We start from the raw sequence: 17428 nt of genomic DNA on the forward strand, positions 1-17428 counted from the left end.
CATTTACCTCTGGCAAGCTGGTGGGAGGTGCCCCATTAGATTGCCATTATCGCCCTTTTTATTTTGTACATACATTCTAGAGCCAAATGTTCGAGGGAAAATATGAGCTGTGTACATTTAGTATCTTATATTAATGGAAATGGAACTAACTTGATGATCCATTCATGAGATTGTCTGGTCCAGTGCCTTTCCCACTTGATCTTAGCTCATCCCTTCCCCCCTGGAGATATGCTTAAGAATGATGTGATATAAACTGGATACTCTTTTATTCATAAGGAAAAGTTGATATTCTTGGGGACTGAACTCAGAGTCGTTACAATTTTGTGTTATTTGCCTCCCATTCCTTATTTGCAAGTGTCTGAATTAGGCTTTGCTTTGATTCTTGTAACTCTTCTATGATGCCTTAAAGGACATACATGTTCCCTCATCACAAATATCCTGGCTTGTCATAATGCCAACTCTAGCCACAGTTGACAGATTAGTTGTAAGGGTAGAGGATTGTTGGCAAGTAGCCAAGGAGTACATTCCTTGGGCTGCTTTAATATGCTTAAACATGACTTGAACATTTACAGCCAAGTGGGTTTGTGCCTGGCTTTGCGTCTTTATGACTGATAAAGATGGTTTGGAAGATTTATGTAAAAAGGTGGGGGAAGGGCTTTCTACTTGGTCTACAACAAAAATTCAGGGCTTGTGCACACTGGAAGACTAGGGTGGCTGGTGGACTAGTGAAATGATGATACGAAGGTACAAGAGAGTGAATTTTGAGTAACTGGGAGGGAAGGAATGTGAAGTCAAATGCTTAGAACTCTGCTTTTGTTAAAACCTATCGAACGTCAATACCTAAAGAACACTTGGGAAGAAGTTACAAATTCAGCATGTCCACCCCTTCAATGAAGACAGGCATACTAGCTCACAATACCCAGCGGCTGGCGCTAGGGTTGCCAGGTGTGCGGTTTTCAACTGGCATGCCAGGTCAAAAAGGGACCGTGGCGGCTCCGGTCAGCGCCGTTGACTGGGCCGTTAAAAGTCTGGTCAGCAGCACAGCTGGGCTAAGGCAGGCTCCCTGCTTGCCCTGACTCTGCATGGCTCCCAGAAGTGGCCGGCATGTCCCTGCAGCCCCTAGGCGCAGGTGGGATCAGGAAAGTTCCGTGCGCTGCCTCCACAGCTCCCATTGGCTGGGGACCACGGCCAATGGGAGCTGCGGTGGCGGTGCCTACGGGCACGGGCAGTGCGCACAGGTGCCTGGTCGCGCCTCCACCTAGGAACCGGACATGCTGGCCGCTTCCAGGAGCCAGGGAGTCTGCTTTAGCCCTGCTGCACTGCCGACTGGGAGCTGCCTGAGGTAAGCGTTGCCTGGCTGGAGTCTGAATCCTCACCCACACCCCAATCCTCTGCCCCAGGTCGGAACCCCCTCCTGCATCCAAACTCCCTCCTGGAGCCTGCACCCCAACCCCCTGTCTCAGCCCTGACCCCCCTCCCAGAGTTGCAGTTGCAGTTTTGGTGAATTTTGCATAAAAGATTAGGATTATTTACCCCGAACCCGCACCCCCTCCCACACCTCAACCCCCTGCCCCAGCCCTGAGCCCACTCCCTCACTCCAAACCCCTCAGCCCCAGCCCAGAGCCCCCTTCTGCTCCCCACCCCCCTTCCCCAGGGCTGAGCCCGCTCCTGCACTCCAAATCCCTCACTCCCAGCCCCATCCCAGAGCCTGCACCCCAAGCTGGAATCACCTCCTCCCACACCCCAACTACCCCCTTCCCAGGCCAGAGCCCCCCCCACACACACCCTGAACCCCTCATTTTTGGCCCCACCCAAGCCCTTACCCCCTCTTGCACCTCAGCCCCATGACCCAGCCCAGTGAAAGTGAGTGAGGGTGAGAGTGAGCAATGGAGGGAGGGGCATGGAGTGAGTGGGGACGGGGCTTCAGAGAAGGGGCAGGGCATGGAAGAGGGCAAGGGTGTTCAGTTTCATGCGATTAGAAAGTTGGCAACCCTAGCTGGGACTTCTGTACAAGGCTCCTCCAAGCAAAACTAGGTTCTTGTTATTTCTAGAGTTAAAAAACAAACCAACCCCAGATTAACCCATACTTGTAGGCCCTCTTTACCCATCGGACAGACCCAAACCCACACTCCGAGCCCCCTTTGCCAATCGCCTTTAAGGAGCTAATGCCACATTGAAGCTGTAGACCGAAGCTGAATATTCTTCAGTTTAGAGACCGTATTTTGTATGTTTATAAAGCACCAGCAGATCCTGAGTACTGGTAAATACTCCCCATCTTTTATGCAAAATTCACCCAAACTGCAACTGTGTAGGCCAGAAGCAGCACCGCAAAGACCATGACTGGGAATCCCGCTCTCTCCAAGCCTGGAGGAAGAGAGAGGCACTTTAAGATTCACCTTTGGTGTTAGTGTACTGAATAAAAAAAAGCAATGTCTAATATTTTAAAGTCTGGTTTTTAAAAGCTTCTGTGTTCACGGTTTCAGAGTAGCAGCCGTGTTAGTCTGTATTTGCAAAAAGAACAGGAGGACTCGTGGCACCTTAGAGACTAACCAATTTATTTGAGCATAAGCTTTCGTGAGCTACAGCTCACTCACTGTGTGTCTGAAGGGTAAGAAAACTGAGACATTAGTAACATTAACTTCAGTTTAAATAACCCTGTCCATGAATAAACGAAGGTCCCACTCCCACATTACTGACAAGAAAGGGTTGAAATATTCCCCACTGTGGAACACCACAACCATATATAGTCAAAGCTCTGAGGCTTCCTTATGCTGCATGAAAGAACATAAGAACGGCCAGACTGAGTCAGACCAAAGGTCCACGTAGTCCAGTATCCTGTCTTCTGACACTGGCCAATGCCAGGTGCCCCAGAGGGAATGAACAGAACAGGTGATCATCAAGTGATCCATCCCGTCACCCGTTCCCAGCTTCTGGCAAACAGGCTAGGGACACCATCCCTTCCCATCCTAGCTAATTGCCATTGATGGACCTATCCTCCATGAACTTATCTAGTTCTTTTTTGAATCCTGTTATAGTCTTGGCCTTCACAACATCCTCTGGCAAGGAGTTCCACAGGTTGACTGTGAGTTGTGTGAAGAAATACTTCCTTCTGTTTGTTTTAAACCTGCTGCCTATTCATTTCATTTGGTGACCCCTAGTTCTTGTGTTAGGAGAAAACACTTCCTTATGTACTTTCTCCACACCAGTCATGATTTTATAGAACTCGATCATACCCCCCTTAGTCGTCTCTTTTCCAAGCTGAAAAGTCCCAGTCTTATTAATCTATCCTCATATGGAAGCCGTTCCATACCCCTAATTATTGTTGCCCTTTTCTGAACCTTTCCCAATTCCAACTGAGATGAGGCGACCACATCTGCACGCAGTATTCAAGATGTGGGTGTGCCAGGGATTTATATAGAGGCAATAGGATATTTTCTGTCTTATTATCGATCCCTTTCTTAATGATTCCCAACATTCTGTACGCTTTTTTGATTGTCACTGCACACTGAGTGGATGGTTTCAGAGAACGATCCACAATGACTCCAAGATCTCTTTCTTGAGTGGTAACAGCCAATTTCGACCCCATCATTTTATATGTATAGTTGGGATTATGTTTTCCAATGTGCATTACTTTGCATTTATCAACACTGAATGTCATCTGCCATTTTGTTGCCCAGTCACCCAGTTTTGAGAGATCCCCTTGTAGCTCTTCACAGTCTGTTTGGGACTTAACCATCTTGACTAGTTTTGTATCATCTGCAAATTTTGCCACCTCACTGTTTACCCCTTTTTCCAGATCATTTATGTCTAAGCCATATCAGCGATCCACTCTCTTTTTAAAAAAGGCCATTGGCTTCTTCTAGTCCTTGCCTACGACTTAAAATATTGTTGGCAATTCACTGTTCTTTAGGGTAGGGTAAATTTGGTGAAGCACAATTAAATATGAAAGTAGTAAATAATTTGGCCTATATTAAGTAGTGATATAGCTAGTCTGACCTTTTCTCTAATATCAGTAGCTTTCGGCTAACGAGAATTCACACCACTTGTCGATTCAAGAGCAGACACAATCTAATAAGCATCACTCAAAGCAGCAGCATTCTCTTTAATATTAATCAAACCACCAAAAAAATTCTGCCAAAAACTACATCATTTAAAAATATGTACAATTTCAAAAGAATATTACAACTCTTTTTTTTTTTTTTTTTTTAGGAAAATATAGTATATTTTTCTATATGATACAAAAACCATGCATCTTTAAGTCATTGCTTTCAAAGACCACACAGGTGAAATACAGAAAAACATTTCCCTTGGGCAGTACGACAGCGGAATGACACTCTCAGATACCGGGAGGATCAGGGAGGGTTGGTTTGTTTGTTTTATATCATAGACCCATATTGAGACACACCATTACGTAACTAGAGCACGTACCAAGAGGAAAGGTTTGAAACACGATTTTTAAATGGATTGTTTCTGAGAGATCAAGATTTGGCTAGTAAAACCAGGAAGCTTCAGAGGGCCTCAGTGTTTAAAAAACAGGGTAAAAAAGGGAAATGCACATAGGTCTGATGTCAGTGAACCTTCTTAAAAACAAACAAACCCACCCCTAGGTTATGTAGTGCCCACAGAAGCAAAGAACTTAACACTGGCTAGAGTCAAGCATAACATAGGCAGTTAATATAAAAGTTTCCTCATCACAGCTCTGCCAATGCATCTCATCCCCCTGGTGCCAAAACCCTTGCCAATGAACCCAGGATTCTAGAGTTTGTCTACTTCCCACATCCCCCTAAGCCCCTGTGCCCTCTAGATTTCAAAGGAAAACAACATTAAAAGCACAAAACCAAGCCAGCTTTAAAGAACAAGGCGGGTTTTCAGAGGGGAAAGGCCTTCCAGCATTTCCTGGGGAGCTGATACTAGCTGAAGTCTAAGGATGAGACTGGACTGATGTGCATGAGCTGGGAATCACAGCATCTATGCAGGATTTGTGTAGAGTTTTATAATTATGCACCTATAGTTGGGAGAACACATGACCCCTAAAAAGAAAGGCAAACATATATATATTTTTATAAATAAAATACAATAAAAGAAAAACACTTAAAACAGTGTTAATCATTATAAATAAAGCAGTCCATGATGAGACTCTGCTAACATGGCAGATTACAACAATCTCTTCCTTGAGTAGAAACCCCACCCGCAAAATCTGACTCTTTCAAAGCAGTTTATGTCCCAAGGACTCATACGAACCTGCCTTGGTTTCCTGCTCCAAACTACCAAACTCTTACAGCAGAGTTTCCTGGATCTCTCTGTCAAAGCATTTAATATGCTAGTTCTCCTAACAGGCAACTTTCGTAACCTCACGAGATCGGCCATTGCACTCAATAGATCACACTACGACAGGAGTCTGCCTTCCTCGGACGCTAATTAGGTCTCACAAATATGCAGACTAATCCATTAGCACACGCTGTACACCTGGACATCAGGAATAGAGAACTCGTGTCCACATCTGGTGCGGCCCCCTCTCCCATCCACCGAGCAAAAGCAGCATCAACTAGTTTCCCACTGCAATAAACTCTTGCATAGTGACCTAGATCAAACCCAGGAAGTTCTCATTTAAGGGCTGAATTTACAAAATATATAATATACATCCTATATTATATATAACATTTTCACACACTGTATACACGCAGGCCGCATTTGACATTTGTTGCAATAGTTAGAAAAGTACAGAGTCAGTCTTTATGATACACACATCTTACTCAGTGTGGTACCACAGGACCTCCGAGTTACAAACACCTCAGGAAGGGAGGTTGTTCGAACTCTGAACAAAACATTCTGGTTGTTTTCAAAAGTTTACAACTGAACATTGACTTAATGCAGCTTTGAAGCTTTAGTAGGCGGAAGAAAAATGCTGCTTTCCCCTTACTGTCTTTCAGGAGAGTATGTTTAATGCAGTACGGTGCGGTATTAGCTTTTTGGGGTCCCTGCTGCTGCTGGATTACGTACTTCCGGTTCCAAATGAGGGGTGTGGTTGACCGGTCAGTTCGTAACTTGGGTGTTTGTAACTCTGAGATGCTACTGTACAGTGCACCTGTAGCCACCTCCTGGTTTCTCCTGCAAGGGGTTTGTGATTCAAATAGGGCAGCTTTACCTCTCTCCCGCCCCTCGGGGTGTTTCTCGCTCTAGCTAGGGAAACATTCATTCCATTAAAAGGAGACTGCACACACCTTGCCTGAGGGTGGCAGTAACAGCGAGTGATGTGCCTCATTCCTTGGCTTACAGGCTCTGATTTTTGGATAGGGTGTTTTACAAGGGAAAGTTTGTTTTATTTACTCTGATTAAATTTGGAAAAAAAGAGCAGTTAACATTGCAACACCTACGTCACACTCCAGCTGCTACGTCTCAGATACAGGCCGATTTCTTCGTACCCAGCCATTGTCTGAGCTGTGGTTTGTTGGACACCGTCTACGACGGCACCAGGCTCAATTTTCTAAAGCAACCCCTCCGTGCTCTTATTTAACAGGCGAAGAGAGCCTTATTACACGAATGATACATTTTCCCTTTTTCTCAAACCATGGAGTTAAAATACCATTCAGGCCCTGGGAGATCCATGGCAAAGGACTGAACTTTGCCTTTGTAAGCGCAGCAAGCAAGCCGGGCTAAAGTATCACAAAACGTTCGTTATACTTTAGTTTGAATCATTTGTGATAACGGTGCATCTTGGACGATGATATTTTAGGGATGTGAGCCTCACCACAGATCTGCCTCTGCTAACCAGGGGTACGTTTAGAGACGTGCAACTACCGGCACTGCTGAATATTAGCTTGTGGGGGGATTAGAAAAGTACCAAGCACTGGAGGTTCCACTGTAAATTGAACAGGTCCAATCTGAGGCAATTAAGCTGGAAATTAAGCTAGTGGAATTAGTGGCAAGTATGTACTAATGTGCTGTAGAAACTGAAGCAGTTGGACATTTCAGAGTGAGTTCACTTTGCCCTGCCGGCATTTACTCTTGGTATATCAATCCCACCTGCTCTGAAGGAAAGGTGCGCATGCATGAGCAGGTTTAAGATGTAAACTGAGAAAATTCAACCCGACTTACCTGCAGCGAAATTTAAAACATGCACAAGAATGAAAAACAATCAGCTAGTAAGAGACAGTTACATACTCACTGCCAATAACTCTTCTGAATGTAGCAGCCTTTTTTGGTTGAGAGCCTTTAACAATAACGAATATGTTCAGAGCAATCACTATGTGCTAACGAGCTTGGATAAACAATGCTCAGACTCTAGGCTGTTCACAAATTATTCATGTAGATTATTCCTTATGTATATTATATAGCTGATCCTACAAGTTATATGGAATACTTTCTGTTCCCTATTTAGATGACTAATACTTTTAAAAACAACAAATAGTGACCTTCCAGTAAGAATGTTCAGATAAATCATTCCTGCTAGAAGGCATGACAGTTTTGGGAATTATGAAATTCTCTGAACACTAGGGATTTTCCAATACTTGGAGATAACTCAAAATATGATAAGTAGTATCCAGCTGAATGCTGGGCTCAGGTTCCCAAATCAGATGTAGACCTATTCGACCAGCTGGATCATTCGTATAAACAGATTGGCTGGGGTCCATTATCAAATCTCTTTCCATTAAGAGAGCCTGAAACAGCAGCATTTGAGCATAGTCAGAGAAAATAGCTGTAAAAATATTGCAACAAATGCCAGTGACACGGCAGCTCTATAGGGTGGCTATAATCTGCTATGAACTTCAGAACCACTCGGGTCGGATCCACTCTAATAAGTCTGCATACTAAACATTTATGCTCCTCTGCAGAAGTGCTTCTCATGCTGGCAATATCCATGGAAAACACACTATATATTTCCCATCGTTGTTCTTTATATTATTACAAAACTTTATACATAACCAGGCTAATTCCACAGGGTGTGGAAAAAACAAAGGAATTTCTCAAGGCATAAATAATATAAAAAGGCAACCATTTTAAACAAGATACATTCATGACACTACTACAAAAAAATAAATAGTGACTCTCTCTGTTAGAATTAACACCCCTCTGTCAGTCCTTGTCAGTGACTCTGCTGTGCAGTTACTGGCTTTAAGTGGGAAAATGGCTGCTGCTTCTTCAGCTTTCCTGCATCTGGAGTGGCCGAAGGTCCCCGGAGCTGTTTAAAGTGACACCAGGAGAATTCCATCCTGATTTTTCATTACAGTCCTTTGAAACAGGCTGCAGAATAAGAGGACTCCAGCTCAAAATATGATCTGATGTTTCTGAATGTGCACAGATGTCACCTGCAAACCAAGAGCAGTTTATATTAGCATGAAATCTCTCCTCGCCCCTTCACTATTTCCGCATACTTGCCCCACCAGTCTCCAAATGCAGACTCGTGAACTGGGGAAACCTTTGCTTTCCACTAAAAGTGAAAATTAGTTTGGACGCTGTACAGTGTTAAACCCTAGCAGGAATTGCTAATTTCCTAGGGCATTTCTCATGATACATTTCCCTGTTCTCTAGGCCTTTTAATAATGTACTTCCAGTTATCACTAGATTTAGTGATCAGATTGTGGATAGCGGCTTTGCTTCCTTGGGAGATTATGGGGAAAGCCCTAGTTTCAAACGGCAAGCTGCCTCACTGATCTAATTAAAACATACAAATACATGATGACCCTAAGAACCTCTCAATGCCAAATGGTTCACAGTTGTGTAACAGGAACTCATAAGAGGCCTGACAAACTCATCACTCCTAGCACACCATTTTTATATTTATCCATAAATGAGGTTGTGAGGTTTCTAAGAAAAATATTATGTCATACTGATCCTCATAATCGTTACCTGATGTACGCATGGATATTTAAGGAGCTGTGTACATGTACTGAAAATATAGGTTTTAAAGTCTGTCACCAACCAAAGAGAAAAAAAAATTTCTTCCAGACAGGGAGTAAGATGTGTATCTCTCTGTCAAATGTAAATTAAGTAGTGTTAGGCAACACAATGAAAGATCCATTTGCATACAGGATCAACAGGAAAGAACAGAGGAAAAAAAACAAGTAATGGGGGCGGGGAGGGGAGAGATTCTGCTGTCTCTAAGGTCAGTGACCAATAGGGATGTAACTAGAAGGCAAGGAGACTCCCCTTTATCCTACACCTGAGGAAGTAAAGGGACAGCGTGTTTACATTCATGCAAATGGAATCTCAACCAGGCTTGGCCGAAACACTGCGAAAGACATCTGGGGTCAGACAAACGTTCTTAGACAGAAGGTTAGACTGCTAACCCGCTTTCTAGAGATTAAACTTATCAGTGGTGCGGGAACACTTTGAATAGTGGGGGTGCTGAAAGCCAGCCCCCTTACCTCTGTCCGCTCCTCCTCCCCTGCCCCCAGAGCCAGTAGGCCGGGACCTGGGGATCCAGCAGGCAGGCAGCAGAGCCCCAGCTAAAACCTTGGGGTGCTGCAGCATCCCTCCTCCCCCCTAGGTGCCGCACCTATGCGTGTTATGATTTTGTTTTATATATAACCCTTCTATTACCATTATCCTTACTCACTGTCTCTTACATCTTAATCTTTGATAATAAACTTATGATTGTTTTCACTATAAATATATCTCAGTGCTTTGATGTTACATATGAGCTGATCCTGACTTGAATCATACAAGCTGGTGCATATACCATTCCCATGGGGATAGCTAACCTGATAATTCTGTGAGCATTCAGTGTCTAAGGTACTGAACACTACAGGAGAATGCTTCAAAGGGACTTGGGGACTGGGGTGCACTTACTGTTAACCTGCACAAAAAAGGAAGGGCTGCCATAGCCCAGTGGAGATTGTTTCATAGAAGAAGAAAAGGCAAAATGATGGGGTGGGAAGGAACTGCCAGGACCCTTGATCCCTTGTCTTTACCCCCTCTGAACACCATGTTGATCCAACCTGTCTTTTCAGCTGGGAAGCTCAAAATCTCTCTCTCTTTGGGGCCAGCCAGGAGCTATAAAGGAATGTGTGATGCTTTCAGCTCTTGCCGCCCAAAAGAACAAGACAGTTTATTCCTAAATTCCAGTTTCCCCATTTGGTGCATCCCCTAGCTAACTCTGAATTAACTCCACTTCCTGCAGGTACCTGGGCTTTCCCTAGAGGTCTCATATACGTAATTACCCAGCCTGATTCTTCTTAGAATATGAGATCTGATAAGAGCAACGCCTAAGGTGGTACTGGCCAAGATTATTAAAAAAAATAGCATTCAAAATAAATCAGTCATCACATCATCTGGAGTAGGTGTACTGGGGGGGTTCCATTTAGAACACTCATTATTTAGGGCATGCATCTGGAAGGCATTTTAATATCTTCACTTCCATTGTCTTCAGGGGGAGCTGCAAGCTGATCAACACCTTGCAGAGTCTGGCTTTCCATTTCCGAGACTAATTGCTAGTTTCTGTGTAGTCAGATTAAGCACCCTACAGCTGTTGTACAATAAACACGCAGTTTGGAAGCCAAGATTTATTCTCCCCTAATTTTGGCATACCTTCTGGGTAATCTATGTTAATCTGGTTCATATTTTCCTGACAGCAAGAATGCTGAGTAGATGGCTGCTCCACTTTCTCCTTGCTGTCTTCCTCCATCTCGATGCTGCGTTCCGGGACCGTGGAGGCTAAACACATGGCTACCATCACATGATTCAGCGGTTTCATCTCTAAACTGTCCTGCTGATAAGGTGCTACTAGGGGCACAACAGGTAGCGTGCTGCTGCTAAAAGTGCCGTTGGTTTTGGTGAAACACCTGTGAATTTAAACCAAAATGAAGAATCACTCACGGAGTCCTGATCTCTCCAGATTCTTTGTTCTAGCAACTACAAGGGATTGAAGAAGTTTTTGAATACTTCATCAAGTAAATCTCAATTACTGAATACAGTAAATATAGTAGAGCTGGTGGATTAAATTACAATTATTCTGTCAGATAAATTCAGACTTTTTGGGGGAAAATATACTCACAATTAAATACTTGTTTGCCCAGCTCACCAGATGGCTGAAAAATGTTCAGAGAATTATTTATTTAGCATTTTTTCCATCTATTGTCAATTAAGTGACTTGCGAACACATTCCTTCATTTGGTCAGCTTTGTAATGCAGATTTTAAAAGCCCCGACACAGAGTTTAAGTTACGAATCCAACGAACCAATCGAGCAGCTCATGTTAAAAATAGGCTTTGCTAAGCTAGTTAATGTGAACAGAGGAACTACATACAACCCACTGCAGCACTCTAAGTGTAAAAACTTAGTATTTTTTGTATAAATTGAAAAGTTACTATATCAAAGACACTCATTCTGGACTCTGAAACTGAAGGCAAGGTGGGAAATCAATCTTGACAGCTGAGCTACTTAACCTTTAAACAGAAAGAAGTTTATAGCAAAAGCCCTTTATAGATATATGCCTAGCATTATCTCATTCTAAATAGTGAAAATGCCAAGTATGTTGCAGTTCCTGAAGTCCTGGGCTCAGCAGTGCTAGCAGCTTCATTTGTAACAGCCACGTTAAATGTGAAAGCCCAGGAGAGACCACTCCAGTATGACTCCATAGGTACCAGGAATTTTTACACAGCTCAAACTTTCATATTTAGAACAGTCAGATGAATTGGAATTCTCTGAAACAAGCTGTATGAGCTGTAAGAAGAGTGCAGCCTTTGTTCCCAAATCTAGCATGGAGAGTGACATACAGCAAATCTACCACATTGCAGAAAAATTACAACAATTATTTCACCAGAACCTCACTACCTGTCATTCACTTTCACCACACTCTGGCAGTCAACAGAAACTTACTAATTCTGCAGGATTCACTTATTAAGGACACAAACCCTGGATTGCGACACCACAACTCATCAACAAGCAGCAGGAGCAGGCTGATTACAAAGAAGAGCATATCTGTTTACACACAATTACCTTGGCCATAGCAACGTTTGGAAGTGCTCATGAGAGTCAGACAGGGTTCTCAAATATTACACAGATTATCCAGTGATATGCCAAATGGATACAGCTCAGAACAATTTCTACTGCCAAATCTAAATGCACAACCCTTCCTGCTATATGCACCATGCGCAGAACTATCCCATCTCATTTTAGTTCCTTGTATAGCACCAGTCACCATGCTGATCACACAGCGCCATTCTGAGCTGGCACCAGTCAATAAACACAGTTCCAACAGGATCTGAAACACGTTTATCAGATTTATAGCACAATGTATTTAACACGATAAAATATCCTTTTGCTGATGGAAAGAAATCAATCCGGAAAAAAGTTAAAGAGTACTTATTTCTAAACACGAGAGCATATTTATGCCACCAAAATAAACCACTCATACATATTTGAAAGACCTAGCACATATATGCAAGTGGAAGAGTGCGTTTCGCAATGCTGGACTACCAAATCACATCTGAGCTCAATAAGGAATTGCTGCGATGATAACGCTTTACAAACGAGTGTATGAAATACAATTTGGAGAACCACTAGGCTGTGCTGTGTGAAACCGCGCTCATTCAGTTGCTGTGTTACTTATTTGGTAGCGAAAAAGAAAAAAGAAAAAAAGCTTAGTTTGAGTGCTTCAGACCGAAATCATTTATTTCCACTTGTGTTAAATTAAAAATATAAATAAACTAAGGGCTTAGTGTATTCTGCCACACACAAATCTGAACGGTTTGTGTGAGAACTTACTACAGGTCACTGTGCTCAAAATAACAGAAGAGGCCCATTTTACCACCTGCAAAGCAGGAAAATTACTCAAGGTTTATTCAGGCCGCATTCTAACGAGTGAAGTATTCTTCATGTCCCTCTATGAGGACAAGCTTTTCTGGGTATGCAGAGTCACCATCGTGTAGTGCATTGTATAGGAGAGTGCCATTGGGAGAAGTCAGTATGTTATTTGAAGTCAGAACTGTCTTATTACCAAGTTTCTTTTGGCACTGGGAAATGCAAGATGTTCTCACCCTTTTTCCTTAAATGCCTGTGTCAGCCTGGACAGCTTGCCTGTGAGAACTGGCTACAGGTTTGTGTGTTATTTGGCATTCCATAAACTGCTGAACTTTCAGTATTCAGAGCCGATTGTGTGCATTAGGAAGTTCAATGCCTATTTTGAGACATCTGCATCTCGTTAACAGAACCCATGCTGTTCTAGTTTTTCAAGAGCATGCAATTCAGAAGAGTTAAATGGGTCGGTCACTCCAGCATTTGATTGTTAGACTGCAAGGGAAGATGGAAGACTATTACATAGCTATTTTGGGAGACACTGACAATGACAGCATATCTGCATTCAGAAGCCCCCCCACTGACAGGTAACTAATCCTTTAGCATGAAAGTTAACAGAATTCACCTTCTATTTAAAGGGAAGAAAATATATTCAAATTCATAGTTTCTATGTGAAGAGCTTCTATGCAAGGTAACTGCTAAAGTTGCTCCTATTTAGTTCCCCCAAAGTATTTCGATCAGGTCATTCTGATTAGCACAAAGATCATATTTAAGGGGATTCTATCTAAAACAATTCAGAGATTGAGACTGAGGTTCTAGGGGACTGTAATTCTGGTTTTAAACATGGTCACCTTATGTACAAAACCTCAGAACCATAAACTCGTAGGACTAGAAGGGACCTTGAGAGGGCATCTAGTCCTGTCCCCTGCACTCATGGCAGGACTAAGCATTATCTAGACCAGTGGTCCCCAACCTTTCTGTAGGAATAGCATACTGCCGTAGTGGGTGCCGGACACCCTGCCGCTGAAATGCCGCCGACGAGCGCGGCCGCCTTAGAACCGGATGCCGAAATGCCAAGCATCACCGCCAAAATGGCAACGCTTCTTGGTGGCATTTTGGCGGGTGGTTCTAAGGCGGCCATGCTCCTTGGCAGCATTTCGGCGGCAGGGCGTCTTGTGGGTGCACAAAAATGCCCCAGCGGGCACCATGGCATCCACGGGCACCGCATTGGGGACCACTGATCTAGACCATCCCTGACAGGTGTTTGTCTAACCTGCTCTTAAAAATCTCCAATGATGGAAATTCCACCACCTCCCTGGGCAATTTTTTATTCCAGTGCTTACTCGGGTCTCTCACATGAAACCAAAGCGACGACCAGACTTGCTGGAAAAAAACCAGAATCAAGATAATTAATCTTCCAGGGCCCAAAAACCAAGGAATGTAGCAGTCATGGGGAGATGAAATGGACAATTCGGAGCAGGTCAAAACATGGACTTTGGAGTAAGAATCTATCTGTCCTCGTAGGTATCCCTGGAAGTGGAATGAAGCAGCCCCATGGGATGAACTCCACTCCCAAACGTTCCTATGACAATAGCAACACGAAGTGCCAGGGCACGGCAACTTCCATTTTCTGTCCATCACCTCACATTAAAACAGTCTCCAAATACTTATGATTCCAAGAACAGAAATACCACAAAAGCCACTGCAGAACTCAAATGCAACACATCTGGTCTTCAAACAAATCCATTCATTAGTTGTCATTTCTTTCCACAGAGGTTTTGACTAGAATCCCTTTTTTTTAAAAATAAACAATTCCTTTAGTGAAACCCATTTTAAATGTTTGTTTTTGCATGTTTAGGGGCTCTTCTTTTGAAACACGTGTTCAACATCATTCCTGGTATAATGGCATTGGCTGGAGTGGAGTTTTAGTAAATTAATTTGGCTCATTAAATTTAAATCCAATGGTCCATACTAAAACTCTGATTAAAACTAGTTATTACACCTCCAACACAGAGCACATATGAATGATAGTATAAAATCTGTCCAGTGGAAAATGCATTTCAAATCAAATCTCAATGCTAAAAAGCCAAAACCAACCCATGACCTGATTTATAGACCTGACTTCTTAGTAACTTACATTACAAATTGGCTGAATACTGCTTTGCTGGTCCATTTAGAGTTTATGTGCTGCTAATGAATCTGACCACAAAATACAAATATTGCCCTGGTGTGGGACACAAAGAAGGGTTAGAGAGAAGCAGCCCTACCTGGGTTGAACCTGCAGACAAAATATCTTGCCTACATGTGCTTGCTGTATATAATAGAAATATAGAACATTAAAAAAAAAAGTGTGCCCATTTTAAAAGTACCGGAGAGCCTTTCACTGGGAAAACTGACACAAATTGCAGTCTCATTGGCCTTGTCCACACTAGAAAAATGAGTATTCATAGTTCAACTATCAGCAGTGGTTCGACTGCAGCAGTCGTAGCAGCAGTGTAAGCATTAGTGTAGACAGAAATGCAGGTGTTTTCACCACTGTACCATGAAAGCCTGCTTAGAGAGGGCCATTGCTGGAAATACTGGTACTGATACAGACGTACCACAAGCAACACACTTTGGCACTGATCAAAAAAACAAGCAGAAACTGAACAGCCATTTGGTTAAGTACACAGAAACCCACCAGATAGGAGTACTCGAAGGCACGTGCATCAGGTTCTTTAGTGAAGGAGAAATGCAAATGAACTATAATCCTTACTATAGCATGAAGAATTATGCTTATCTACAGGTGAACAGTGCAGAACAGAGGTCAAATCTGATCCAAGACACAAATTTCAAATCTATTAGTGTGGCTAAGAACCAGTGATGAGCTGCCAAAATCTTAACAACCGGTTCCCTATAAAAAGTTCTGATTTAAGGGGTGTGCCCCAGTATGTATTTTTGGTACTAACAGGGTTAACATACGTCTGTATTTTCCCGGACAGCGATTTAAGAACCAAAAAGCCTGACCTGTCCGGGAAAACACAGATGTGTGGTAACCCTGCCGAAAGTTTTTTTTTAAAAAGATGAGCCTGAGCTAGAAATGAGCTCCGTTTCACATGTGTCCTGATTTTATTAGGGACAGTCCCGATTTGGGAGTCTTTTTCTTATATAGGCTCCTATTACCTCCCACCCCATCCTGATTTTTCACACTTGCTGTCTGGTCACCCTAGGGTGTGCACATGTGTGGGTCCCAGCTGCTCCCTGCCCCCCTCATTGAAGCAGGTGTGCAGGGTTACTGCCCTGGGAACTGCAGGGCACCAGTAAACGTGGGGCCAGCTGCAGACAGGAGTCTGGGGCAGGGCTAGCTGGAGGCAGGGGTTGCAGGGCTGGCTGCGGGCAGGGCAGGGCGTGTGGAGCTGGCTGGAGACAGGAGGGTGTGGGGCTGGCTGGAGGTAGGTGCTGGCTACAGGCAGGGCAGGGCGGTGCAGGGCTGGCTGGAGACAGGGCAGGCTGCGGGCAGGGCAGGCGGTGCGGCAGAGGCTGGCTGCGGGCGGGAGTGGCTGGAGACGGGCTGGCTGTGGGCAGGGCAGGGGGTGCATGTGGCAGGGGTTGGCTGGAGGCAGGGCAGGGGGTGCGGCAGGGGGTGCAGGGGTGGCTGGAGGCAGGGCAGGGGGTGCGGGGGTGGCTGGAGACAGGGGCTGGCTGCGGGCAGGGTGGTGGGTGCTCATGGGGAGAGCAACAGGACGCAGCCCAGGCCCAGCAGAGCGGCCGGGGACCCCCCAGGCAGCAGCGGGAGCCCCAGGGCCAGGGGAGCAGCAGCAGCACCAGGGCTCGTGCCCAGGGCGAGGCAGCAGCCCATGTGGCTCCCGCAGCACAGCGCCCCCGGCGGCCGGAGGAGGAATTACATCACTCCCCGGCCAGAGCCCATCAAAGGCTCAGCGCCCCCTGCAGGGAAGCGGGTTAACAACCGGTTCTAAAACTGCTTCAAAATGTAACAACCGGTTGGTGCGAACCGGCTCCAGCTCACCACTGCTAAGAACCATTCCATATTAGCTGCCTGCCATTAAATATGCTAAATTAATTGTTTTCAACCTGTGGTTCATGGACCTGTGGGGGTCCACAGACTGTTTAAGATTTCCAAAGGGGTCCATACCTCCATTTGAAATTTTTTAGGGGCCTGCAAATCAAAAAAGGTTGAAAACCACTGTGCTAAATAATGAAAAAACATTCATTTATATTTGGTCTGAATTTAAATGCAGAATTTAAACTCATAAGATCTAGAGATGTAAATATCACTTAAAAATACAATTGCAATAGTTTAAATGGGTATCAGTTAACCGTTTAATATTTTACATCCCTAGTTGGTACCCCATCAGAACTCCCTCCTGTGCACTGTCATGGCGACGGGAGGTGGGGTGGGGGGAAGGGAAGGGAGAGACTATCATGTGATCCAGGAGGGTTATGGCAGCAGGGAGAACCTGTCATGGTGACACCAGTCTCCCCATCACGTGACCCAGTCTCCCTTGGTATATCAGGGGACTTTGACTAATTCCGCTCATGTGCCCCTTACTGCTGGCCCTGAGTGGGGAGCAGGATGCTGATAGGGAAGAGGTGGATTTGTTAATGCCCATGGTGTGCTTGGATGTGTAGGTAGGGGCAATCTGTTTTAAACGTTAACTGCAATATATTAATGGTAAGACTAATACTTAGCGGTT

General features: G+C 44.2%; 1 protein-coding gene across 6 annotated transcripts in view; it reads right to left on the reverse strand.

Annotated features, from left to right (window-relative positions):
- Window positions 1–4100: 4100 nt before the first annotated feature.
- Window positions 4101–17428, reverse strand: part of CDON (cell adhesion associated, oncogene regulated) — a 98885-nt gene continuing 85557 nt past the window's right edge. For 5 of the 6 annotated variants that reach the window (XM_073320627.1, XM_073320629.1, XM_073320631.1 and 2 more), the window contains 2 exons: window positions 10528–10781; window positions 4101–8306 (listed from right to left, as the gene is read on the reverse strand). In XM_073320627.1, coding sequence (XP_073176728.1) covers window positions 8140–8306; window positions 10528–10781 — 421 coding nt within the window. In that variant the 3' untranslated portion in view covers window positions 4101–8139. Of the gene's footprint in view, window positions 8307–9938; window positions 9994–10527; window positions 10782–17428 lie in introns of all 6 variants that reach the window. The other variant, XM_073320633.1, reaches the window with a different exon arrangement.

This window comes from Lepidochelys kempii, chromosome 22 (assembly GCF_965140265.1).
Source record: "Lepidochelys kempii isolate rLepKem1 chromosome 22, rLepKem1.hap2, whole genome shotgun sequence".
Lineage (NCBI taxonomy): Eukaryota > Metazoa > Chordata > Testudines > Cheloniidae > Lepidochelys > Lepidochelys kempii.